General features: G+C 38.9%; 1 protein-coding gene across 10 annotated transcripts in view; it reads right to left on the bottom strand.

The window, feature by feature from the left end:
* LOC150092750 (xylosyl- and glucuronyltransferase LARGE1-like) overlaps positions 1-27,873 on the bottom strand; it is a 676,688-nt gene that overhangs the window by 311,118 nt on the left and 337,697 nt on the right. For all 10 annotated transcript variants that reach the window (XM_090414755.1, XM_090414753.1, XM_090414752.1 and 7 more), the window contains one exon: positions 12,412-12,517. In XM_090414755.1, coding sequence (XP_090270881.1) covers positions 12,412-12,517 — 106 coding nt within the window. The remainder of the gene's footprint in view (positions 1-12,411; positions 12,518-27,873) is intronic.

Here is a 27,873-nt window from a genome sequence, read left to right as displayed (position 1 = left end):
CAAGACGTATGGAGTCTGGGACCTAAACAACATCCCCATGGGTCTCATCCCTACAGGAGACCCCCTTACCATCCTGGGGGTCCCATTTGCAGCAGAGCCCGTGCTCGACGTTCAACAACTTATCAACACCACAGTCGAGCGTCTCAAGGACTGGACAAATGGACAGCTGTCGCTCTCCTCTAGGGCTACTGTCATCAAGACCATCTTGTGCCCTATGTACCAGCACGTCGTAAATATAACAAACATCAGCAAAGATCAAGAACTTCGGCTTTACAGGAAATCCTTGAAGTTCTTCTGGGGCAGTCTACGCCAGGAGGTTGACATGAAGATCCTTCAACTTCCGCAGAAGCTGGGAGGCTTTGGCCTCCCCGTCCTTAACATCAAATACCTGAGCAATACCGCCTTCCATCTTAGCAGGATACTACAGACCAACCATCCCTGCAGCTATCCTCTGCAGTATTTCTTAGGCTTCAAGCTTCCCCTTTTTGGGATCCCAGCCCACCAGGGTCCCAAGGCGGATATTGTTCCAGAGGATTACAATAGACTTTGCCAGCTAGTACAACAACTCCGCTCGTCGGGTGTCAACACTGCCGGGATCCGGAACAGCAAGATGTGGTATGATCATCTCCTTAACATCCTTCATACTGACGTTCCGGATCTAGGAATGAACAACAATGACATCCTCTTCGGCCACCTATCTAAACATCGAGGCTACCCGTCGAGAAAGGACCTGGCCTGGAGGATAGCCTATGGACACCTTCCAGTCAATGTGAATAAGTAGTGGTTCAACAACAACCTGGACCCATTATGTAGCTTCTGCCGGAGCCCGGACACCGTAGAGCACGCTTTCTACGGGTGTCCCATCTCCATCTTCATCTGGAGGAGGCTAAGCGACGTGCTCCGCATCCCCCTCCTACTGCAGGAGCAAGTGATCTTCCTGCAGTTCGCTCCACCAGCCAACAACAGGCAGAAGTTACTAGTATTTATCATCAATGAATTCAAATATCACATCTGGAAGGTTAGGAAAAAATTTTCCAACTATGCTAATCCTCTGAGTCTGTTGGATCTCTCTCTCGGATCATCCTCTACATGTTCTATGGCTCCTTAAGAAGATTTTTACATCTCGAGAGAGAGGCTCTGGGTGACACCAAATTTAACAACAAGTGGTGTTCACCTCCAATCCTGTGTACTGTCAGAAACAACACCATCAAGTTCTGCCTGCTGCTGCTTTAAGATCTCCATCTGCAGCAGCAGCTCCACTCCAAGTCATCTTCTTGGTCTCTGCGTCCCCCCCCCCCGAGGTCTGTTTTGTTTCCTGGTCTCCCACGGAGGTAGTTCGGAGGAAAAACCCAGGCAGCGCAGGCCAACTCGAGGCGGGCTGCCCTGAAGGGGCAGGTCACCTGGGCACCGGCTACCTCCGTGGTCCTTTTGATTTCTTGAGGCAGATCTCCGAGGAGGGTGAGGAAATATCACTTGATAGCTTTAAGCTAGCAAGATGAGAATAATGAGCTGAGGCCTATTTTTCTTCTTTTTCCCTATCCCCCATCTCCCCACCTGCCCTTCCCATCCTATTCCGCTTCCTCTCCTCTTCCCCCCCCCCTAGCACCCCACCTTGACCTCTCTGTCACTTCCTTACCCCTCTTTTACTTCTCTTTGGGGGCACTCTGACCCCTTTATTTTTCAATAGGCCGATGATGGGTTTATTCTTTACTCTCACCCACCTCAATAAAGGTCAAAATTAGTCTGGGTAGTGCCCTTCCCTTAATGCATAACATTATACATATCCGCAAGGAGATGTGTTTTGCATTATGGGAGATATGGGAGATACTGAGATAGGAGGGTTGGTAGCTTGCTCCACCTTTGCAAGGAGTTGCCCAGTGTTGTACCACTTTACCCCAGTCCTGAAGATACTTTCAGGCGCAAACTTTGTTTGCACACACTTGGATAAAGGATTAAACTAAATTTATTATAGTCTGACCAAGTGAAAAATAAACTTTAAACCAAGTATATAATTTCTTGTATCTTTAATTTATACACTATCTGATCAAAAGTATCTGGACAGCCCTCTTATATCAGTAAGAAATCTATCAGAGACATTTCAACCCTCCTCAAGTTACTCAAGTCAACAGTTGGTGATGTGATTGTGAAGTGGAAATGTGAAGGCACAACCACAACAAAACCACAGTTGGGTAGTCCACATTTAATTACAGACAGGGACCGTCGAGCATTGAAGGAGGTGGTTTATGGAAATCGCCAGACATCGAGTGAAACAATCACTCGAGAGTTCCATAGTGCTACTAACTGTCCAGCCAGCAACATGACTGTGCATGAAGAGTTAAGAGAAATAGGGTTCCATGGTCGAGCAGCTGTCCATAAACCAAACATTTCTCCTGTGAATGCTAAACACCGCCTGCAATGGTGTAAAGAGTGATGTCACTGGACAGTGGACAACTGGAAACATATGATTTGGAGTGATGAATCATGCTTTACCATGTGGAAATCCAATGGGAGAGTCTGGGTGTGGCAAATGCTGGGAGAACAATTCCTGCAAGCATGTGTAGTACCAACAGTGAAATTTGGAGGAGGTGGCATTATAGTGTGGGGGAGTTTTTCATGGAATGGACTTGGCCTTCTCATAAAACTACATGGAAATCTAAATGCAGAAGGGTACAAGGACATTTTGACCCATTGCATACTGTCTATGGTAAAAGATCAATTTGGTGATGACTATTGTCTGTATCAGCATGACAATGCTACCTGCCATAAAGCAAGGTCTGTGAGGGAATGGTTTGTGGACAATAATATTCCAGAAATAGACTGGCTGGCCCAGACCCCTGACCTGAATCCCATAGAACATCTTTGGGATGAATTAGAACACTGACTTTGCTCCAGACCCCAATGACCCACATCAAGAACTACTCTGGCTGGCTATAGCTCTTCAGGAAGAATGGGCTGCCATTCCTCCAGAGACGTTCCGACACCCGATAGAAAGTCTCCCCGGAAGAGTTAGAGCTGTCATAGAAGCAAAGAGTGGACCCACCCCATATTAATGTCCACTACTGGAAGGTGTGTCACAGGGAAAGTCTGATTACAGTTTCAAGTAGGTGTCCAGATACTTTTGATCAGATAGTGCAGTATAACCAAGTGGGAAAACTTCCAACAACTATCCATAAATGAAACTGAAAACACTGATCATGGGATCCAATGAGAAAACACCAAAATAAATATGAATAAATATAAATAAATAAACACAAAATAAATATGTCTAACTATGAACATTTATACTCTATCCTCAGGGGCTCACTTTAATGAGTACGGGTGTGGCAAACCCGAGGTACCTGATGCTGGACCATGCCTTACTTCATGTAATATACATCTGTTATATTATCTGTAGACTGGTCCCTCCTCTTCCTCCCTTGATTCTTTCTTTCTTCTCTTCTTGCTCCTTCCCCCGAATGCTATTAGAGTATTCAAGGGGAATCTTTCCTATTTTTCTATGTCATTCCATCTTGTGCTAACAGGATATTATCAAACACTGTAACATGATCAGGCCATCAAAAAATGTTCATACCGCATCGTCCGTCGTGCGGGTTACCAAGGGACGCGTTCGAAAAATATGTTACAGTCTCCCTTAGACACCACTCCTCAGCACTCTGCTAGAGGAAACTTCATCAATGGGCCCACTACCCATTTAGGGAGGTGTTTAAGGGCAGCGCAAAGAAATGGTTCTGCAAAAGGACAGAAATGGCAACGACAACGGCACCAGACTATGGCTTTAGGCAACTGGAACATCTTCTCTCTGACAGGAAAGGAGTTGGAACTGGTTGAGGAAGCCAAGTGCTACCTGCTAGACTTAGTCGGGCTTTCTTCAACCAAGAGGAGAGGCTCTGGAACTGTCGACCTGGATAAGGGGTGGAAGCTCTACTACTCTGGTGTGAGCCCTACAATGTCTGCTCAGGCAGGTGTGGAGATACTCACAAGCCCCCAGCTGTCAGACTGTGTTGCTGAGTGGATTCCATTGGGAGGACGGGTATGTGTATTAAGGCTTCAGATGAAAAACCATGATTTGGCTGTGGTGCAAGCCTATGCACCTAATCTGGAGTCAGAATACTCTGCCTTCCTAGAGGAAGTAGATGCTGCTTTTGACAGGGTGGCAGACATGGAATCAGTACTGCTAATGGATGACTTCAATGCACATGTTGGAACAGATGACCAGACATGGAGGGGTGTGGTTGGGAGGAACGGTGCCCCTGACCTTAACGCGAATGGGTTGAAATTATTGGACTTCTGCTGTACTAATAGCTTGTCCATAATGAATACCTTCTTCCAGCACCGAGAAGTCCATAAGTATACCTGGTACAGGGATACACTAGAACAAAGGTCTCTGATTGACTTCTATATAGTCTCAGCAGACCTATTTTCCTCAGTGTTGGACGTTCGTGTGAGAAGAGGGACAGAATTGTCAACTGATCCCCACCTTGTTGTGTGCACTCTACGGCTTCAGAAACCAGATGCTACCATCAACGCTGGTAGGCCTAAGCAGCTATACCGCGTGAAATGGGAGACATTGGAAAATGAGGCTGTGAGGAAGAATTTTGCAGATGACATTTCCTCCAGGTTCAAAGAGATTCCCAAACATACTGCAGATGTTGAGGAGGAACAGAAGCTGTTCAGAACAGCTGTCACTGCCTCTGCACTCTCATGGTGTGGCAGAAAGCAGCTCGGCGTGGCAACGGGCAGTGAGAAAAGGACACCTTGGTGGAACCAAGAAGTCAAAAAAACTGTCCGGGCAAAAAAGGAGTCCTACCTAACATAGCTTAGAGTCAGGTCACCTGAGATGAGTTTGCAGTATGCTGAGGCACGAAAAGCTGCTGCTAAGGCAGTAAAGACAGCAAAGTAGAAGGCATGGGAATCCTACAATATCCTACAATTAGCTTAGTATTCTGGCAGACCATCCGCCGCCTTCGAGGGAGGAAATCATGCACAGCAAGGGTAATTAAGGCCTCTGATGGTGCACTTTTAACAACCGAGAAGGATATCCTCCACAGATGGGGAGAATACTTTGAGCCTTCTTAACCCGGGTGGCCCAGCAGTTGTGGATATCCAAGAGGTGCAGATCGGGGCAATGACTAGTCTCACAGCAGAAGAGGTCCATTTAGCAATAAAATCGCTAAAATCGGGCAAGGCTGCTGGCAATGATGAAATTCGGCCTGAAATACTAAAAGCCTTAAATCGAGACGGTGTTCTCTGGATGACTCGAGTGTGTCAGGCTGCTTGGATATCTGGGCGAGCACCAAAGCAATGGCAGACAGGCATAATAATACCAGTCTTTAAGAAGGGAGACCAGAAGGATTGCAGTAACTATCGTGGCATCTCTCTCTGCTCAGCCTGCCTGGGAAAGTGCATCAAGAGAAATCTTGGGAATATGCCAAGAATGTCTATACATGTTTTGTGGACTTGGAGAAGGCATATGACCGGGTTCCTCGGGATAAGCTTTGGCAAGTAGTACAGGAGTATGGAGTGAATGGTCAACTATTAGATGCCATCAAGTCCCTGTATGAATGCCCAGAGTTTTGTGTCAGGGTAACCAGCACAAAGTCTGAATCTTTCACAGTCTCTCCGTTGGTCTCCGCCAAGGGTGTGTTCTGTCACCCCTCCTTTTCATAATATTTATGGACTGGATTGATAGGCACAGCCGAGGCAGTGAGTGTGTCAGAATTGGAAAATGTAGCACTGGACGTCTGCTTTTTGCAGATGACCTAGTTCTGCTTAGCTCTTCCACAGATGACCTCCAGTGGACCCTGGATAGGTTTGTAGCTGTTTGTGCAGATGCCGGAATGAAGATCAGTGTGGCCAAAACTGAAACATTTGTGGTCTCAAGACAACCATCCCAGTGCACTCTAAATGTAAATGGAGTCCCAATGAGACAGGTGGAGAATTTTAAATACCTTGGGTCCATATTCACAAATGATGGAAAATGGGACGTAGAGCTAGATACTCGAATTGGCTTAGCAAGCTCAATATTGCGGGAGCTTGGCCGTTCGGTAGTATTGAAGCGGGAGTTTAGCCAGAAGGCAAAGCTGGCTGTCTTCAATACAGTCTATGTCCCCATCCTCACCTATGGTCATGAGAGTTGGGTAATGACTGAAAGAATGCAGACACGAATCCAAGCGGCTGAAATGAGGTTCCTTCGAGGGGTTGCGGGGCTGACAAAACTCGACAGAGTCAGAAGCTCTCAATTCGGGAAACCCTCAATACTCAACCGCTGCTTCTCCGTGTTGAGAGATCACAGTTACGTGGTACGGGCACCTGGTCAGAATGCCACAAGAGAGGCTCCCTCAGCAGGCCCTCTTTGCCAAGTCAGAGTTTGGGAGGCCACGTGGAAGGCCAAGGACTCGCTGGATAGATTATATCCAAAACCTAGGGTGGACACGTTTGGGAATCCAACCAGAACACCTGAACTTGGTGGCAGAGGATCATGACCATTGGAAGTTCCTCTTGCAGCTTTTGCCCCCACAACCCAATTAGGAAGAGTGGGCCTTGAAGATGTATATATATGTATGTATGCATGAACATTTATTCAGAGAATGTGTTGAAGTCCTACTTTACTGACTGAACATCAATTATTGACTGCTTTAGCATTCCTAAAATGTAGGAAATTGTTATTATTATTATTATTATTATTATTATTATTGGCGACATAAACATAAATATTGCAAATGAAAACCAGAACAACACTGTACAATACCTAGACACACTATCCATGTACAATCTAATACCAACAATAACATCATATACTAGAGAAGAAATATTCTGAAATATTATCACTGCCTCCTGTCTAGACCATATAAACGTCCGAGCATCACCAAATAGTTACACTGCATCAGTCATAAAGTGCAAAGTAGCAGACCATTACTTCACCGCTCTAAACCTGCACACCAAGACAATACCCATGCAATGTCCCACAGAAGAAAAACGACAGAAAACAATAATAGATGAAGAAATAGTCAACCACGAAATAAGAAAAACAGACTGGGAACACCTGGCATCAGATTCAGCAGATATCTTATACAACAACATTAAACTCACACTGGAGGAAATATATAAGAAAGCTACAAAGAAAGTCCGAATTCAATCAAAAACAATACAAAATCCTTGGACAACACAAAACTTAATCCTAGAAATACACAGAAAGGACGCTTTATGGAAAGAATTAAAACGATATCCAAATAACACAACCTTAAAAATTGAATATAAGATAACAAGGAATCGCCTTACAACACAAATCAGAAATGCAAAAAGAAGCTACTACAGAGACAAACTAACCTCCACACAAAACAACATGAAACAAACCTGGCATCTGATTAATGAGATGCTAGATTCTGTTCCCAACACCACTGCCTCCGAAACCATAAAACACAGCTTCATGAAAGACGCAAAACCTATCCAACAACTAACAAATGACTTTAACCAATACTTTGCAGACTCCATCCAACAACTGCACAGAAATATTCCCCCAATCACAAAACGAGAACCTCCACTTGGACCGTGATCAAAACAGACATTATGGTTCCCAACCATAAAAGAAGCAGAACTTCTCTCTGCAATACATCAAATCAAACCAAACAAAGGCCCAGGAATAGATGGTATCAGACCCAAAGATATAAAGCAACATGCAACTAGTTTAAGTCCAATCCTACTAAAACTAATAAATAAAATATTTAAAACAGGACAGATACCAAGTATGCTAAAGACCGCCATAATTACACCCATATACAAACAAGGAAAAAGAAATTTAATCAGCAATTACAGACCTATAGCAACATTACCAATTATCAATCAAATTATGGAGCGGATCATACTGAAGAAACTCACAGCATACACTGAGATCTTTAATATTATTCTCAAAACACAATATGGTTTTCAGAAAAATAAGGGAACAACATCTCTCTTGGAAGACTTTACAGACGTAATTAATACCGCCTTAGACAAAAACAAAATAGCCATGGTAGTCTTTATAGATCTAACCAAAGCATTCGATACACTTACACATCAAACCTTGTTAGAAAAGCTGAGGCATGTTGGAATAGACGGGCCTCTTCACAGGTGGTTTACAAACTACCTCCAAAATAGAAAGCATATCACACGTATCGGATCAAACCGAAGCAGAGAGCTACCAATAACCTGTGGAGTGCCACAGGGAGCTGTACTCTCCCCAACTCTATTCAACATTTACACTCACGATATTAATCAGTTACCACTCAAAGGTAAGATATTCCAGTATGCAGACGATACAGCAATATTATCCATCCATAATAATGCAAGCATAGCCCAAACAAATATGCAACATGATATAAATCTGATCATAGACTGGCTCACAAAAAACTCCATACACCTAAACTCAGAAAAGACAAAATTCATGATATTCAGAAATCCACTGACTTGACCAGTTGATAACAAATATATAACTATCCAACATCCACTTTCCAACACAAAAAACACACAGAACAGCAAAACCACCACAATCACTCAGGTTGAAACAATACGATACCTTGGAATTTACCTCGATGCAGATATGAACTGGAATAACCATATAAAACATCTACACAACAAACTCCGAACAATAAGTGGCAAACTCTACAGATTAAAAGACATAGTTCCCATACGCCTAAAAACACTAATATACATAGCACTATGCCAAAATATACTAAGATATGCTATAACAACGTATGCTTTCTGTGCACCCTACAAATTAAATAGATTAATGTCGCTACAGTACAAAATGACAAAACTGATCTTTTGGGAACAAAGAGAAAATCACGACCTTATAAACATTGCAATGGAAGAACACAAAATACTGACAGCAAAACATTTATGTCACTATGCAGCCTTGCTAAAACATTATTTCGATGCCAACTACAGGACAGTTAGAAATACATACCGTATAACAAGACCTCAGACTACTAATTATATCACATATAAATACAATAATCACTACGGAAAGGCCACGCGAAACTTCTACATCCCAGACATGATAAACAAATTACCTTTTGAATACAGAAACCTTACAAACTACAATAGCCTGAAAAGAGCTCTAAGGACATACTACGAACAAGAAACACGCCCCCAAAATACCATACAAACTTAATGAAACACAATATATTCGCTCAGGCTTCCAGTTCAGCGACGCATCAATACATTCCAATTTATTGTGGGGGGGGGGGGATGCGCGTGTGTGTGTGTGTGTGCGTGCGTGTGAGTGTGCGCACGCGAATTTGTCAATCATAGATTCCGTAGCATCCTAACACAGCAAAAAAAAAAAAAATCAATACATAATAACCAACTGGTGTCATCCTCAGATAAGCTTACATTTAAGCTTCGAGGATGAAAGGAAAAAAAAATTAGTTCTCATCCAAGATGTATCATATGTAACCAAATGCATGTAATGTACGTATCACAAGAAAACCAATGTATGTATTATATGTAAACCAATGTACGTAATGTAAATATCACATGTAAACAAATGTAAGTAATGTATCATATGTAAACAAATGTAAGTAATGTATCATATGTAAACAAATGAATGTAATGTATATAAGAATTGTAACAAATGTATGTAATGTATATAATAACTGTAACAAATGTATGCAATGTAAAAAAAAAAAAAAAAATTATTTTAAAAGTAAATCATGAGTTTACACCGTATGTTTGTGAAAATAAGGACACATAATATTCAGATTGCATATGTGTAAATACTGTTGTATAATCACACCTTTTCAAACTTGAAAAAAAAAAATAGTAAAACACAACATGTAATATTATACAACTTATGTAACTCGGAACAATATAATTGTAAATTATTATTATGATTGTTATATAAAAAAAAAAAACTGTTATCATCATTACTATTTAAATCTCATTATATGTAGCACAAAGTGCTGAACCTTGTAAAATAATATACTGAATAGATGATCATTGTACATATATAAATATTTGAAAGAACAATAAAAAAAAAAATAAAATAAAAATATTATTCGTGCACCTCCAAGGAATCCGAAGACTCACTGTGGGAGGGCACCTACTATACAACTGTCTTCACCACTACACCGAACCTCTACTACCAATCATCTCCATCTACCGCCCACCACCACCACTACCACAACTAGTATTTTTTGTCTGTAAATTGCGTGTGTTCTGAAGGGCCAATTTGTCTGTGTGTGTGAGATGAAAAACCTGAGTTTCCGGGAGAAAAAAACCCTGCTACCTCCATCCTTGACTGTATTAAATAAGTTTTTATTTTAATTTTATTCTCAGCCTAATAGTTTTAAGCAGTGAACATGACTATGTATAGTGGTTACTTTAATGTAATGCATGTTCTATTGTTTATTTTATTCAAATTCCATACTGTTGTTTTTTTTGTTCACAGTGATAATATCTTACAAAGATGAAATATTATTATTATTATTATTATTATTACCACCCCAAGACCTCATGGAGTCAAAGACTCATTTGGGAGGTCCTTTTATCACACACAAAGCTCATCATATCATGTATTAAACACATTCAAACTCTTTGCAGACACCACATTCTCAGGCAAGGCATTTCAATCATTCACAACTCTGCATGAATAAAACCTTTAGTAAAATTAAAGGCCTATCTAGGTTATGCGCCCTCTATGGGCATATGCAGGTGGCCTAGGATGTAAAGAGGGATCTCTGATAATGTTTCACAAATTTTGGGAAGTTTAATGCAACCGTGTTTGTTTAAATTAGGTTGATTCCTGAGTGTGGATGCAGATTCAAAAAACAAAATCTGCACTTAGGAATCAACCTGATTTAAACAAATACGGTTGCATTAAACTTCCAAAAATTTGGGAAACATTAATTATCAGAGATCCCTCTTTACATCCTAGGCTACCTGCAAATGCCCATAGAGGGCACACCACTAGACAGGACTTTAGTTTCACTCACTATTGTATTGTATTTGTGTGGTGTGTGTGTGTCGTTACAAAAAGTTTTTGTAATCCCTGAAGATGTCTCTGTGATGGAAACGAAATATTTGAAGCATTAAAATTAGATTTAATCCTTTCTCAGTGCTGATAATATTCCATTAAACCTCCTGTGTGTGTGTGTGTGTGTGTGTGTGTGTGTGTGTGTGTGTGTGTGTGTGTGTGTGTGTGTGTGTGTGTGTGTGTGTGTGTGTGTGTGTGTGTGTGTGTGTGTGTGTGTGTGTGTGTGTGTGTGTGTGTGTGTGTGTGTGTGACAAAATATTGGAAGCATTAAAATTTGATAATATTCCATTAAACCTCCTACATGAATTCTTAACAGCACTTAAGCCTCAACAACACGGATTCCACTTTATACATCTCATGTAAACATACACATCCCCATATTATTTGTCACATTTTTAAATGACAGGAAACATACATGCTGCAGGCAAACCATGCTACAAAATCTTGTATTATACTTCACAAAATGTAATCTATAAATGGTGATGGGCTGGGTGACAATGAATTGCTATGTGGAGTTACAGCAACTGCCATAGTTGACAAAAGAAAAATGTACTTTATACAAAGGACACAAAAAGCAATATATTGGAAAAATACTTCAAACATAAAAACTTCCAAATGCAATCATACCACACTCAATCACAAACAACTCAATAAATTTACACTAAAGTTATAATAAATCACTAATATAATTAACATCAGAACTTATCATCTATTTTTCTTCAATGCATGGTGTAGAACATTCAACTCCTCTTTAACAGCTGTCTATCTCTCTGTGTATCTATAAATATTTATTTTATGTTTTTCAAATTTTAAGTTTTTTGTTGCCTAAATAGATGTTTCTAAAGGACTGAACAGTGGATCAAAATATTAACATTCATTTTTCATAAGGCTAGGAGACTTAGATTATGCATAAAGGCAGTTTCTGCTGTACAACCAGTGAAGAAGATCCAAAAATGCAAATTTTTTTTCACTGTTAGTAGTCCAAAAAGTGATTTTTGCCACCAGTTGTTCTGATGCATTTACTTTAGAGTAGTATGTGTCCAGACAAAGGCAGCTAAATCTTCCAGTTTGGTACGGGTTTATATAATATCGTTTGTCCAAAAAAACCTCCTGGTTTGAATAGTTTGGCAGCTAATAAAATGTTATTGGCACAAACTAATTATGCTGTTCTTTTATTGTATAAGACAACAGCTGTAGCTTATTATCTAGGGTCAGAAAACTTGTGATTGCATACCTCATGGCTTTATATTCTTCAACTTCAACTAGATCATTTGAATAATAATTGAGCAAAACAGACTGAAAAAAACAGACTGGTCCTCTGAAAAAAAATTCTAAGTGAAAAGAATTATCATTTTGAATTGGTTATGTGAACAACAACCTATTAATAGCATGGTACTTGCCTGAGCTGACGACGTAGCAGTTGATTTTGTTCTTCTACCTCTCGCACTCGTTCTGCTAGTTTTGCCTCTCTCCTAGTGAAACCTAATAAATTATCAGTTGCCATATCTAAAAACAGAAATTCCATTAAATTTCAGTTAAATGATTACAGTAATAAACAGTTATAGTATTAAAATAAACAGTCATTTGCAAATTGCTGTATCATTAAACTGATGAAGAATTGCATGGGATTATCCAATAATTAAGAGTGTGAAGATAACCTGACTGGAATAACTAGGTCATTCATTTTCTCCACACTCCAGCTCTGCCTGATGTCACGCTTACCAAATTATGAAAACAGGCAGAGCTAGAGTGTGGAGAGAATGATGGTAAGTGAACAGCTGATATATGAAGAAGAAATAAACTTGATGTATAGTAATCAAAGCCCTGATGTACTTGATTAGCAATTTTTTCCTCTTTCCAATCCAAAGGTGGCATAAGCATTAGATTTTGAATTATAGACTATGTGTGTGTGTGTGTGTGTGTGTGTGTGTGCACGCCCATGCGTGCGTACGTGCGTGACTCTTGTTAAGGTGCAGAGATTGTTGGTGAGGGTTAGGATCTAGAATTGGGTTGATAATGGCATTTGCTGTACTGAATGGCATTGAAAGGTTTGTGTGTGGGAGAACTGTAGTTTACAGCTTTTCTTCAAATGTCTCTATAAAATGTCAGGGATGGAGGATCCCTCACCAGGAGAGAGGTTGCTTCTAGCCAACTACTGTCAGAGCACACAATATGGTGACATGATCTGAGAAAAAGATTTAGAAATAGACATCGAAAAGCAAAGTGGAGGAAAAACATTTTAAAAATGGACTACATCTATGACAAACCCTTGGCTGCCTTTTATGGCAGATGTTTTATAAAATTTCATGAGGAGAAAACTATTACCAGAATTAATGAATGCAATCAAGACAAGATCACAACAGATGAAATTCTAGAAGCCTGCCAGTGGTACTATGAACTTCTTTACTGGGACAATAAGTGCCTCCCAGGATTACTCTTCTTGGAACATCATCTCCTTCTCTGAATGCATCCAAGTAGGTTTGGATCAATGTATCACTGCAGCAAAACTAACAATAGCATACCACCAGTACTGTACTAGAAAGGAATCTGGGCAGATGGGATGGGAACAGAGTTTTAACATGAGGCATGAGATTTTATTCTCCCCATTCTTGTGGCACTATTTAACAAATTCCTGTTGACTGGAAATGTGCAAGGCAAGCTTACTGGGTGCCATTCAGTGTTGATCCCTAAAGTCAACAGGGATCCCTCCTTAATAAAGAACTGGGGGTCTATCAGTCTATCCAACAAGGACTAAAAGTGTCCATTTAAGCAATCTGTTGAAATTTGGGATAAGATAGGTTGTCAAGAGTACTCAAGTGTATGGAATTCTAGGCCATGAAATAGAATTCCACCTATTCCTATTAAGATACCTACTCTGTCTGGTAATCATCAAACAATCTGAGCCCATCAACATTCAAAATGGGGAAAAAGGATGCTCTGTCAGCTTCCTTGTTTTTGCACTGGTCGTTGAACCCTTTCTTCAGGAAACTACTCACATGCTATAAGAGGAATTCTACTCCAGCCCACCACAAAAGAATCCAAAAATAGCTTTTCCTTCACAGTAACAGAGTGATCAGAATTCATTATAAAAATTATAAAAACAATTATTGTGTTAGAGTAAAACTTCAGTTGAATATAAAGCAGAATAATCACTCAACATTTTGACCTTCACATTAATGTCATCATCTGGAGTATACACATATATACAAAGAAACAAGCTGCACTAGAATCTACATGCTATGCTAGAGTTACAAAGATTTGGTCAACGTTAAAACTACTGGCCTAACCTCTGGTGAAAAAGAAAAACCTTACTAGATCAATGCTAGATTCCTATTATTATTATTATTATCTATTTGGTTACAAAAATAAATGAAGCTAGAGAGCTACATGTTTACACAAAATTACTCATATAAGTATACATATAAATTAAAACGGAACAGTATGGATGGTGGCCAATAAGAGGTGAAATAATTGCTTAGAATCCTAAAGACAGGGTTTGCTGGAAAACTTTAAGAACTAAGTAGGCTGAATGTGTGCCATCCAAATTCTTGGGATTTTTATGCTACCATTGTTGTTAAGATTAGGATGGTTAATCAAATTTTCACAAGCTTCTTTAAATTTGCATTCATAACAAGTTTTTGTAAAAAAAAGGTACTTTCCAATCAATTTGGTTTAGAGTGTTAAGAGCATGATCTCAGAGGCCTGCTTCCACAAAATTATTAAAAATGTTTGTTTGTTTGTGTTCTTTTTTATGGATCAGGATTGCATGTACAATTTCACCAATACAAGATAAGTTACAGTTGCAACAGATACGATAAACTTTAGGGTGAGCCAATGAGGGAGAGAGGATTCTTAAGGGAATTGAATATGTTTTATTAATTTTATAGGTGTTTAAAAGTGGCATTACAATTATAATGGTGTAGAATTCTATTTATTTTTTCTGATAACCTTTTAATGTACAGGATAGCTGTAGTTTTACTATAATGTATATTACATGTATTTTATGATGAAGTTTTATGAAGAACTTTATTGATAGTATTTTTGCAATAGCCATTATTTATAAATGTATTACTAATAATTTGCAATTCTTATTTAAGAGCTTTTTCATAAGAGCAAATTGTTATAGCTCTGTTTCTGAGGGTGTTAATGACTCCATATTTTTGCGAAGGGTGGTAATATGAGTTAGTATGTATATATTTACAGTATGTTATGCTTGCAGTAGACAGTGAAAGATAGACTGCCTGAGCGAAGATGTGTGATCAGTGTATCCAGGAAAGGAAGTAAGTGCTGATTTTCAGAACTTCAAATTGTACTGAATCAAACGGAATTTCAAATTGTAGAAAGGTGTTTAACGTTTACGGCCATGTGGCCAAATAATGAAAACATCATCAACATATCTAAGCCAAACTGTAGATTTCAAATTAAAGAAATCTAGAGCACATTGCTCAAAAGCTTCCACATAAAAGTTAGCAATTGGGGAGGAATAGTGGTGAGCCCTTGTCCATACCTTCTTTTTATGGGTAAAAATTATTTTACCCCATGAAGTAATTGGAATGTAGTACGTGGGAAAAGAGAGCCATAATGTTGGATGGAGATTTGTTCTGTAAGAGAAGAATTGTGTTACTGATTGGGACATTTGTGAAAAGGAGGACAGAAACGTCTAAACTGAATAATAAATCATCTTTTCCAAGTGTTATGGTTTTAGCCACTCGGCTGGCCTAGTGGTTAGTGTATTCGCTCTCCAACCAAAAGGCTGTAGGTTCGAACCCTGCAATGGGCATGGATGTTTGTGATTGTCTGTGGAAAAACTAGTGCTGGACGGCAGTTGATGGCATTCGTGGATTGAATGGATAAGACAGAGCTGTAGAGAAACTTCTTGATGAGTCATTGGACTCCCTGGAGGTGACAAATAATAATAATAATAATAATAATTTAATTTTGTTTATGAAGTGTTGTGTTTTCTTTATTATTATTATTATTATTATTATTATTATTATTATTATTACCCCAAGACCATATGGAGTCAAAAACTCATCTGGGAGGTCCTTTTATCTGAACTATCACACATCTCATCATACTGTGTCTTAAACACACTCAAACTCCTTGCAGACACCACACTCTCAGGCAAGGCATTCCAATCATTCACAACTCTGCACAAAAAAAACCTGCCTCTCACTTCCCTACTCACACCCTCTTTATACAGTTTCCAGGGATGACCTCTGGTTCTTCCCTGATCTCCCACTATTCTCTGTGGAACTTCTCCACCATTGATCCTATAACAACCCCTTACCACCTTGTAGGTCTCTATCATATCTCCCCACTTCCTCCTGTCTACCAGACTCTGCAAATTACATCTTCTCAATCTTTCCTCATACTCAAAATTCCAGAGGTCAGAAACTACCTTAGTCAGTCGCCTTTGGCCCCTTTCCAACATCTCTTCATCCTTCTGAAAACCCAGTGACCAAATCTGGGCACAATAGTCCATGTGTGGCCTAATCAAAGCGTTATACAACAGAACAAGAATCTCCCTACTTCTACACGTCAGTGTACTCTGCATTATTCCCAGAAGCCTTTGTGTTGTCTTCACAATTTTGGCGATGTGTCCCCTATATTTTAGATCGTTATCCACTATCATCCCCAGATCTCTTATTTACTCTGCCTTCAACAATATATTCTCACCAAGAATAAATTCTATATCCCATCTTTGTTTTCCAAATTTTAAAACCTTACATTTTGCAACATTAAACTCACATCCCCATTTCCATGCACTATCACTCAATTTATTCAAGTCTTCTTGTAAGGCCACAACATCTTCACTACTCTTTATGGTTCGTCCAAAATCTGCATCATCTACAAACAACTGAATATCGCCATCCAAATCTTCGCCAATATCATTAATATACAAGTTAAACAGCAATGGCCCTAAAAAAAAAAGACCCCTGAGGCACTCCACTAGTGACGTCCTTTCCCTGGCTATCGCACCCCCATACACAACTTGTTGATACCTATCAGATAGCCAGTCTCCAATCCAATGCACTAATATCCAACCCCATCTGCTCTAGTTTGACTGTCAACTTATCATGAGGTACTCTATCAAAAGTCTTTGCAAAATCCAAGTATATTACAGTGCATCCTTCTCCCCTGTCCAACAAAGCAGTCACTTTATTGTAATAAGTAAGCAGATTACTAAAACATGACCTCATTTTAACAAATCCATGCTGTGCATCAAAGATAATACCATTGTTGTCAACCAACTCTGGATCCTAGTTCTCACGAGCTTCTCCAACAACTTAACCACAACGCCTGACACACACAGATAGACCTATAGTTTGATGCTTGAGTTCGATCACCTCCTTTATGAAGTGGCACAATCTTGCCCTCCTTCCACTCTTTAGGAACTTGACCAAGTGCAAGACTCGTATTAAAAAAAATATGTCAAGGCAGGTGTCAACTCCCTAGCACATTCCTTCAGAATATGCGGTGATATATTATCAAGTCCCACCGCCTTATTTACATCTAGTTTATTCAACTCCCCAAACACCTCTTGCTCACAGTCAGTCTCTCCTCCCGATCATCAACTGCTCTCAATCTCTCCATGAAGTCACATTCACAAGATTGAAAGATCTTTATGAACTGCTCATTAAGTATCTCCACCACACATTCTGTAACAGCTGTCTTTATACCATATTCTCCAATCAATGTCATCCTTCCATAATCATTCTTTCTTTTGCTGGCTACATATCGAAAGAACTCCCTAGGATTTTTTTTGGCTTCATTAGCTAACTGCTGATCATAAATCTCTTTGGCTACTCTCACCAACCAAGTCACCCTCCTTGCTGGTCTTTGTATACTTCATGAAATTGGTTATTTCTACTTCTCTTATGCTGCCTCCACAATGCCCTTTTTCTCTGTATCGCATGCTTAATCTCTTTATTCATCCATCTCACACCTACCATATTTAACCTTCTCACCATTGGAATACATTTAGACATTGCATCTACTAGATCGTTTTTGAAAATCCCCAAGCTGCATTGATCTCTTTTCCAGCTAATTCCTCATTCCACACTACACCTGCAAGCTGTCTCCTGAGCTCTTCATAATTACCACTCCCCCTTGTAGTTCCACATTTATCCTTTTCTCACTGGGGTCCTTGCACCCAGGTAATCACTTCATGGTCACTCTCACCAATTGGTGGATGATTTGACACCTCATCTATAATTACATCCTCTGATGATGATGACCAAATCCAAGAACCTTAATCCTCATGTGCCCTCGGTCTGAGGTAGTTATCCCTCAAAAACTCAAGAAACTCATTTTCTTTACTTCCAGTTGCTATCTCATCATTCCAGTCTATATTGCCATAATTAAATAACCCATAATGATCACCCTTTTCTTATTTGGTTGGTTAATTTGACTATACATTTCACTATCACCACCATCCACATTACCTGGTCTCTAACAACATCCCACCAAGTATTTGATTCCTCTCTATCTCAAACCATACTGCCTGAAAACCACTGACACTATTTCCATCTTGCATCTCTACTTTGTATGGATATAACTCTTTCTCTATCATCAATAGAGAAAGAGTTATATCCCCTCTCCCTTTTTACCCCTATCCTCACGAAACACATTATACCCTTCCATCTCTATTCCTGCCAGGATATCATCCTCTTCCAACCATGTCTCACTTATTCTGACAATCTTTGGGTGAACAGATGCAATTAGTGCAACCATTTCATCTGCCTTATTTCTTATACGTGTAGCATTTGTATACAAACACAACAGCTCTTTTCTGGATCTACAGCTAGTTCCACTGATACCACTCACTCGACATGATCTCTCCATGCTCGGCTGTGGCCATTTCACTTTCTGCTTCTTCATTTTAGAACCCTTTTCAATTCCAACTGTTTCCCCCTGATTCCAGGTCATCCCATTCCTTTCCTGTCTACACATGCTCTCACCTCCTCTTGGAGCATACACCTTTCTCATGCTGTGTACCCCTGTCTACCCTGAGCCTCCCCATTTCCCTGCTCCTCTTGCATACTCATTCTCTCATTTTCTATACTCATACCACTCACTTCCTCATTCATAACCACCTCTTCAATCTCTCCTGTCTTACTCTCCTGCTCCTCCACATCACTTTCCGCTTGATCTGATTCATTCTCTCTACTCACTTCTCTACCTTCCAGCAACAGTCTCTCCAAGTGACTCACACCATAACCACTCAAATGCAGTCCATCACTCCCATACAACTCACTTCGTCCCTCAAACTCATTCCACACATTAACAAACTGTACTCCCATCTCCTCACATTTCATCCAGCATATCATTCATAATCCTTGCTCTCTGCCTCATTTCACCACAGTCATGCCTAGGCAACATGCTGACTACCCTTCCTGTCACACTATTCTCTTTTATCCTTCTAAGCAGCCTTCTGATATCCATTCTGACACACTCTTTGTCCTCTCTCAAATCATTCATAACAATTAATACTATTAACTCTTTTGCTCACTCCCACGTCATATCCAATGCCTCAATCACTCTACTCATTTTACCTCCTGGAAAACATACCTTGTGCATCCAGCACACCTTTAATAATGGAGTCGCCATGCAATGCCACTTGCTCATCTTTTGTTAACTCTTTCATTCCATCATTATTTATTTTAATAGTGTTTACCCTAATTTTCTTAATTTCATTCTGCATCCCTTTCATCTCTTGCTTCATCCAATCAATCCAATTTCTGAATATCACATCACATTCTCTCTATCATTCAATTTTTCTGACTTTCTAACTCTCGACCCTCTCTTCTGACTTTCACTGTCATTCATCCTTCTTTGTTTCCATACTTTCAGTTCAATATGCGTCCAACTTTCGCTATTATTCATTCTTTCAATTTTTTTCACTTTTGATTCCTGCGTCATACCATTTCCAGTTTCATCATCATCATCATCAAATTCCTGCCATGTACCCTCAAGGGGTGTACAGGATATGACAGTACTACATGAAAACATTACATCATTACTAACTTCCTATCTACAATTTTCCTCCAAATCAGTCTGTTACTTGTCAAGACTCCAACATTATCAGATCTTATATTTCTATCGTCTAAGGCACTTTGTACCGTATCAATCCACCTATATCTTGGTCTTCCTCTGGGTCGTTTTCCTGCCAACCTGGCAGACAACACTTGTTTTGGTAATCTTTCCTCTCCCATTCTATTTAAGTGACCATACCATCTGAGATTAGCTTTGCTAATGCATTCCTGGATGTTGACAATGTCAAGTTCTTTCCTAATATCCTCATTTTTAATATGATATTGCCATTGATGCCATCTGTTCACGCCTCTAATCTTTCTCAGGACTCTCATATCTGCGGTCTCTAGTCTTTGGTCAAGTGTTTTACTTCTGACCCAGTTCTCAGATCCATAAGTTAAAATTGGTTTGAACACAGCCTTGTATACAGCTAATTTAGTGTTCCGACTAATTTCTTTCTTATTCCCTATGAATTTATTCAATTGACTTCCCACGATACCAGCTTTGCTGATTCTGTTGTCTATTTCTATATTTAGTTTACCATCTTCAGTAAAACTTTTGCCTAAGTAGCTGAAACGTTTTACTTGTTCCACAGGTTCTCCATTCACAACACAGTTGACATTTTCAATGATTCTGCCTATTTTCATTGTCTTTGTCTTTTCATTGCTGACCTTCATACCATATCTATTACAACAGCTATTCAATTTAGTCAGAGAATCTTGCAGACTTGTAGCGGATTTATTTAGAAGTATAACATCATCCGCATAAAGCAAAGAGCTGACATTAACATCTCCAATTTTGATATCAGGTTTAATACCACATTCCTTCATAATGTGATCCATATAGATAATGAATAATAGAGGGGATAATGTACATCCTTGTCTCACACCAGATTTAACATTAAACCATCTTCCTGTACTTCCTTCAATTCTAACTGCTGACTCACAACTCAAATAAAGACTAAGTATTGCTTGATATAATGCCCCATTGACACCATATAACTGCAGCGTATTGAATAGCTTCTCTCTTGGCACCTTGTCATATGCCTTTTCCAAATCGACAAAACTTAAATACAGATCTTTGTTATATTCCCATGCTTTCTCGACTATTTGTCGTAAAGTGAAAATCTGATCCTAACAGCCTCTATTTGGCCTGAATCCAGCTTGTTCTTCACCAAGCTTTTCTTCCACAATTCTTCTCAACCGTTTCTCAAGTATACTTGCATAGATCTTGCCAGGAACACTCAGTAGGGAAATACCTCTGTAATTCTCACATTCAGTTTTATTTCCCTTTTTATATATGGGTACTATGAGAGCTCTACTCCAATCATCGGGAATTCGTCCCTCTGTCCAGGCTTTCTGAACTATGCAGTGCAGCCACTGTAAGACTCTTATACCACCATACTTCAGCATTTCTGGTCGAATATCATCTACTCCTGCTGCCTTTCCACATTTCAAGCCTTTGATGGCTTTTTCTACTTCAAGTATGGATATGTATTCCTGACTGCATGCCTGGTCAGTGTTTTTTACCACCATGCTCTCATCACTGCTTGTTTCATTTAGCAGTTTTTCAAAGTAATTACTCCATACTTCAAGGATATCTTTTTCTCCTGTTTTCATTTCACCTTTATCATCTCTAATTCCTTTAACAGCACTCTTTCCTCCATTCCTAAGCTTCTTCAACAACCTCCAGAATATTTTGCCACCTTCTTGATATTTATTTTCTATATTCTTGCCAAAGTCCCATGACTTTTGTTTAGCTAGTTTTACACACTGTTTAGCTTTCTTACATTTGTCTCTGTATTCTGTAAGAGTAAAAGCTGACTTATTTGCCAGGAACTTTTGATATGCTTTCTTCTTTTCCTTCACTGCCTCTTTAACTTCCTGTGTCCACCAGGGAGTTCTGATTTTTTTTATCTTTGCACACAACCTCACCACATGCCTCTCTGGCAGAATCAATCAGTGTTTCCTTCAGAGTTTGCCACTGAATCTCCAAGGTTTGATTCCTGTTCTCAAACTCTTTCATTTTCTTTTCAATAATATTTCTGTATTTTAGTCTACAGTTTACATCTGAGAGCTGCTCAACTTTTATTCGCTTTAAAACTTTCTTACATGTTATTCTTTTCAATATGAAATTCAATTTTATCCTGCTGAAGACTAAATAGTGATCACTTCCAATTTCAAATCCTCTGTACACTCTGGTGTCCTGCACCAGGGAGAAAACATCACTATCAACAATAACATAGTCAATGAGACTTTTCTTATTCCTAGCCTCTTCTCTCCATGTGAATTTGTGCACATTTTTATGTTGGAACATGGTGTTAGTAATAACCAGTCCATGTCCTGAGCAGAAATCCAACAGATATTTGCCATTATTATTAGCTTTGCTCTTTTCTCCAAATTTTCCCAAAATATTTTTGTATGTCTCACAATCATTTCCTACTCTACTATTTAGATCCCCAACAAGGACCAACTTTTCCTTTTTCATTGTGTCAGTTGCTTTTTCTAAAGCCTCAAAAAATTCCTCCACTTCTACCTTAGTAGAACCTTCTGTGGGACCATAGGCACAAATAAGTCTCATTGTCCAGTTCCCCATTCTCATATTTGCCCACATTACTCTACTTGAGACTGACTGCCATTCAAGAAGATTAGCCTCGTATTTTGTGTTGAATACTATGGCTACTCCTTCTTTTCCTTGATTGTTATTGCCTGAATATAACATTTTGTATTTATTGCTCAGAAAGGTCTCACCAGTTTTGGTCTTTTTTGTTTCAGTCACCCCTATTATGTCAATCTGGTACTTATCTAATTCCTCAGCTAGCTCCATTTCTTTGCCATTCAGGCTTCTTACGTTGATAGTACCGATCTTTAACTCTGGTGATGTTGAGTTGGGGTTTGTTTTCAGATTTGTTCCAGTAGCTGACTTTTCGCTGTTCGCCCTGGTTCCCTGGCGAAAACACCGGGGGCCTTGTTTAACCGGGCGACGGCCCAGCCGGCATGAAATTTTGTCATGTTGTACCATCATTTTTTATTTTGGTTTAACCAATAAGAATACAATTTGGTCGGCTAAATCCCAAATTGCCAGCCCATCCTCGTTCGTTCAGTATCAAAGTAGATACCCAACAGGGTGCACCACGAGAAGGTGAGGATTGGACATTAGGTCAGAAGCCCTGGTCGGTTCTCGGCATTCCTTTAAAGGCTATGTGGAGGTCTCCTCTCAGTTATACAGCTTTGACCCTTAAGCACCCCTAGTTTCATTCGTTCTCTCAATTTCATTTCCTTCCGCCACTCTCACCTCGCTTTCATACATTTTAACATCCGTTACGGTTTTCAAATCACTCTTTGTCTTTTTACTGATTTTTTAACATTTTTTGCCTCTTTTTCTCACCATCCTTCACTTTCAAATGTGCACTCATTTTCCCCTCGACATTCTCGCTATTAACACTTTCTGGCATTAATTTCATATTTGCATTCATCGATTACTCGTTCAGGTCACACTTCGCACACACCTGTCTTCCATCTGCCCTAAACATCCACAAATGATTTATGTAATTGAAAGAATACATGTAACACACCTCACACTTAACAAAACGACTGAAATCTAAATTAAAGTCATGGAATGACAAAGCCACCGCCATGTTTCCTTTGCTGGTTACTAACGAATTCATAATTAAGTTTAGGCAAAAAAAAAAATCTCCCACACTAATAATACTGGTAGCACACAACATTCTGACAATCTTTGGGTGAACAAACACAATTAGTGGAACCATTTTATCTGCCTTGTTTATTATACTTCTAGCATTGGTATACAAACACAACAGCTCATTTCTAATCTACAGCTAGTTCCACTGATACCACTCACTCGATGCGATCTCTCCATGCTAGACTGGGGTCATTTCCCTTTCTGCTTCTTCATTTTAGAACCCTTTTCAACTCCAACTGTTTCCTCTTGATCCCTGGTCATCCTATTCCTTTCCTGCCTACACATGCTCTCACCTCCTCTTGGAGCATCCATCTTTCTCATGCTGTGTACCCCTGTCCACCCTGAGCCTTCATGTTTCCCTGCTGATCTTGCACACCCATTCTTTCATTTTTTATACTCATACCACTCACTTCCCCATTCATATCCACCTGTTCAATCCCTCCTGTCTTCTCTCCTGCTCTTCCACATCACTCCCCTCTCGATCTGATTCATTCTCTCTATTAACTTCTCTACCTTCCAGCAGCAGTCTCTCCAAGCGACTCACTCCATAATCACTCAAATGCAGTCCATCGCTCCCATACAGCCAGTGGTGTGTTGGGACCGGCTCGCACCAGCTTGTGTGAGCCAGTTGTTAAAATTTTTCAAATTTAGTGAACTGGTTGTGAATGTTTTTAAGTCGGGCAAGCCTGTTATTAAAATTCTTTATGAAAGGATAGATGATAAATGGTGGTATATACTTTTTCTCGTAAATATTTTAAAATTGTATAATAAACACTTACATATATTATTATTATTATTATTATTATTATTATTATTATTATTATTATTATTATTATCAAAAATAAATGCATAAAGGAGAATTCATAAAACACAAACTCAATTTACGAACGGGAATTTGGAAACAATTTTATTTACTAAACAATGCCTGTATTCATTAAAACACAAACACGTTATCAAAACTCCCGAACTGGGTATTTGAATAAACAATAATGCCTTATTTTTCGGTGAATTTCCAAGAACTCGCAACATTAAGTTCTTGGAAATGCAACATTGTTGCACTATCGATAAATACAAAAATTCGTCGCGACGGTTACAGTCTCTGGTCATTTGATCGACTACGAGTGGTAATATTAGTGTAACATTTTTTTTGTTCAGGATTTCGTTTGATGATAGGTAAGTTGTAGGTAATATAGGGAAATTTTCTTTAATATGTTTTTATTTTAGTTTTTTCTTTTTTTTTTAATAATTAAAATAATTTTAATCAGGGTTAGAGTTTTGCAGTCGAAAAAGCGGATAGCTGTTAGTTGAAAAAATGAAATAGAATGAAACTTCTTAAACATTTAAAAGACAAAATTTGAAGAAGCAGAAACAAAGAGATCTGAAGATACAATAGAACTTTGTGAAGAATCAAATTTTTCATAAAGCGAGCCGGCTGTTAAAAATTTACCAACACACCACTGCATACAGCTCACTTCATCCATCAAACTCCTCCCACACATTAACAAACTGTACTCCCATCTCCTCACACATTTCAGCCAGCATATCATTAAAAATCTTGCTCTCTGCTTCGGTCTAGTGTGACAGGAGGGTAGTCATACCTAGGCAACACACTGACTACCCTCCCTGTCACACTATTCTCTTTTATCCTTACAAGCAGCCTCCTGATATACATTCTGACAGACTCTTTGTCCTCTCTAAAATCATTCATAACAATTAATACTATTAACTCTTTTGCTCGCTCCTGCCTCATATCCAATGCCTCAATCACTCTACTCATTTTACCGCCTGGAAAACATACCTTGTGCATTCTATCCTCTAGCACAGCTTCAATAATGGAGTCGCCATACAACACCACTTGCTTCGTTAACTCTTTCATGCCATCATGATTTGTTTTAATAGTTTTGACCTGAATTCTCTTAATTTCATTCCGTATCCATTTCATTTCTTGTCTCATCCAATCCAATTCAACTTCCGAATCTCGTGATACATTCTCTCTATCATTCAATCTTTCTAACTTTCTAACTCTCAACCCCCTCTTCTCACTTTCACTCTCATTCATCCTTCTTTGTTTCCGTACTTTCAGTCCAACATACGTCCAACTTTTGCTATCATTCATCTTTCTTTGTTTCCGTACTTTCGGTCTAACATGCATCCAACTTTCGCCATCATTCATTCTTTTATCGCTATCATTCATTCTTTCGATTTTTTCACTTTCGATTTCTGCGTCACGCCATTTCTAGTTTCATTCGTTATCTCAATTTTGTTTCCTTCCACTACTCTCGCCCCTTTTACCATCCGTTACGTTTTTCAAATCACTCTTTTTCTTTTTTACTGGTTTTTTAACATTTTTTCACCTCTTTTTTCTCACCGTCCTTCTCTTTCAAACGTGCACTCATTTTCCCCATGACATTCTTGCTACTAACACTTTCTGTCATCAATTTCGTATTTGCATTCATCAGTTCCTCGTTCAGGTCACACTTCGCACACACCCTTCTTCCATCTGCTCTAAACATCCACAAATCATTTATGTAATCGAAAGAATACATGTAACAGACCTCACATTTAATGAAACGGCTGAAATCTAAATTAAAGTCATGGAATGACAATGCCGCCGCCATTTTTAAATTTTTTTTTTTTCCCTGCAGGTTACTAGGTCTAATAATAACGATTTTGTAATTAAGTTTATGCAAGAAAAATCCCCCACACTAATAATATCGGTAGTGCACAACGTTTAGAGCGGCTCTTACTCAAACAATTATGCATATATACTTAATTATTCCTAGAATAACTTATCTCAATCAGGAGCTCTTCTTAGACACTTCCACAGCGCTTGGCTCACTAGCGCCCTCTCCTTATATAGGAAGGGGAATGACCTACCAACTTCTTGAGTGTTGATTCTAATTTCTTGGCTAGGTGATAATTAGGGCTGTCTATTCGCTCGACTATCAGCTGAAGCAAAACATTAAATTTCTGTATCTTGGGAACACCAAATATTCTGAGAGAATAGGCATAATGGGGTATTAGTTTTTTAACAGTGTCCAATGGCCAAGAAGTGACAGACATGTAATTTCACAGTTTTTTTCTTAATCCTGTTAGTCAGATTATAGTTCAAAAGTTGATAAGTGCTGTTATCAGAGACTAGCTTCATCAGATAAATGTAAAGATCTGTTAAGAATGACTGTGGCATTACATTTGTCCAATTTTGTTACAATTGTATCCTGTTTAGCTTTTAATGACTTGACTGCTGAAAACACTCTCACTTCTCTTTGTATAAGGCTTTCTTTTTATTCAAAACATTGCTGGTTTCTAACCAAATTTTATCGGCTATATTATTTGGAAGAGACTTAATGCCTCTTTCTATGTCGTATATAACAGTTCTAGGTGCTACTGCAAAGTTTAAGCCTTTATTAAGTAATGAAAGGTCACCGTTATTTAGGAAGGGGCTAGGTATGTGGTTGCCTGCATGTGGTTGGTCGTTCGTCACCTCACTTGTTTGTTGTTCACTGTTAAGAGTTATTTGCTGGAGAAAAGATATTCTGATCGGTTAGATTCGTACAATTGGCATTCAAATTTCACCATTGTTTTAAAATATGAAATTTAGCCTTAAGTTTTTCTTTATTACTTTCCAGAATATGTTTAGCTGAATTGTCAGTGATTCTTTCAAGCACATTCAAAATATCTGGATTCATGTAACTAGAAAGTTCAAATTGCAAATTTAAAAACCCTGACCTTAGAACTCTAAGTAATTATTTCTGCTTTTATTGGCCACTATCCATACTGTTTTGTTTTGATTTATATGTATTTTTATATGAGTAACTTTGTATGAACATGTTGCTATCTAGCTTCATTTATTTTTGTAACCAAATAGATTACAAATAGATAATGCAGTACTTTTGGCATGTATGCGTCTCGGGAATTAGATATGTGGCTTGTGAAAGAGAAAGGAGAGTGTATGTGACTAACATGCAGGCAGTGGGAGGAAATAAGTGCATTCAAAATATCAATATCCAACCTTGGTGCTCCAGGAAAGGAGAAAGAATGTAGGAAGACAAGTAGTGTGATAGGAGAGAATGAAAAAATATATATATATGAATGAGAAAATAATAGCTGATAGTGTGGAAGGC

The sequence above is a fragment of the Typopeltis vanoorti genome, chromosome 25 (assembly GCF_054136105.1).
Source record: "Typopeltis vanoorti isolate ZY-2024b chromosome 25, IOZ_Tvanoo_1.0, whole genome shotgun sequence".
Classification (NCBI taxonomy): domain Eukaryota; kingdom Metazoa; phylum Arthropoda; class Arachnida; order Uropygi; family Thelyphonidae; genus Typopeltis; species Typopeltis vanoorti.
This window is presented reverse-complemented; position numbering and strand designations above follow the sequence as displayed.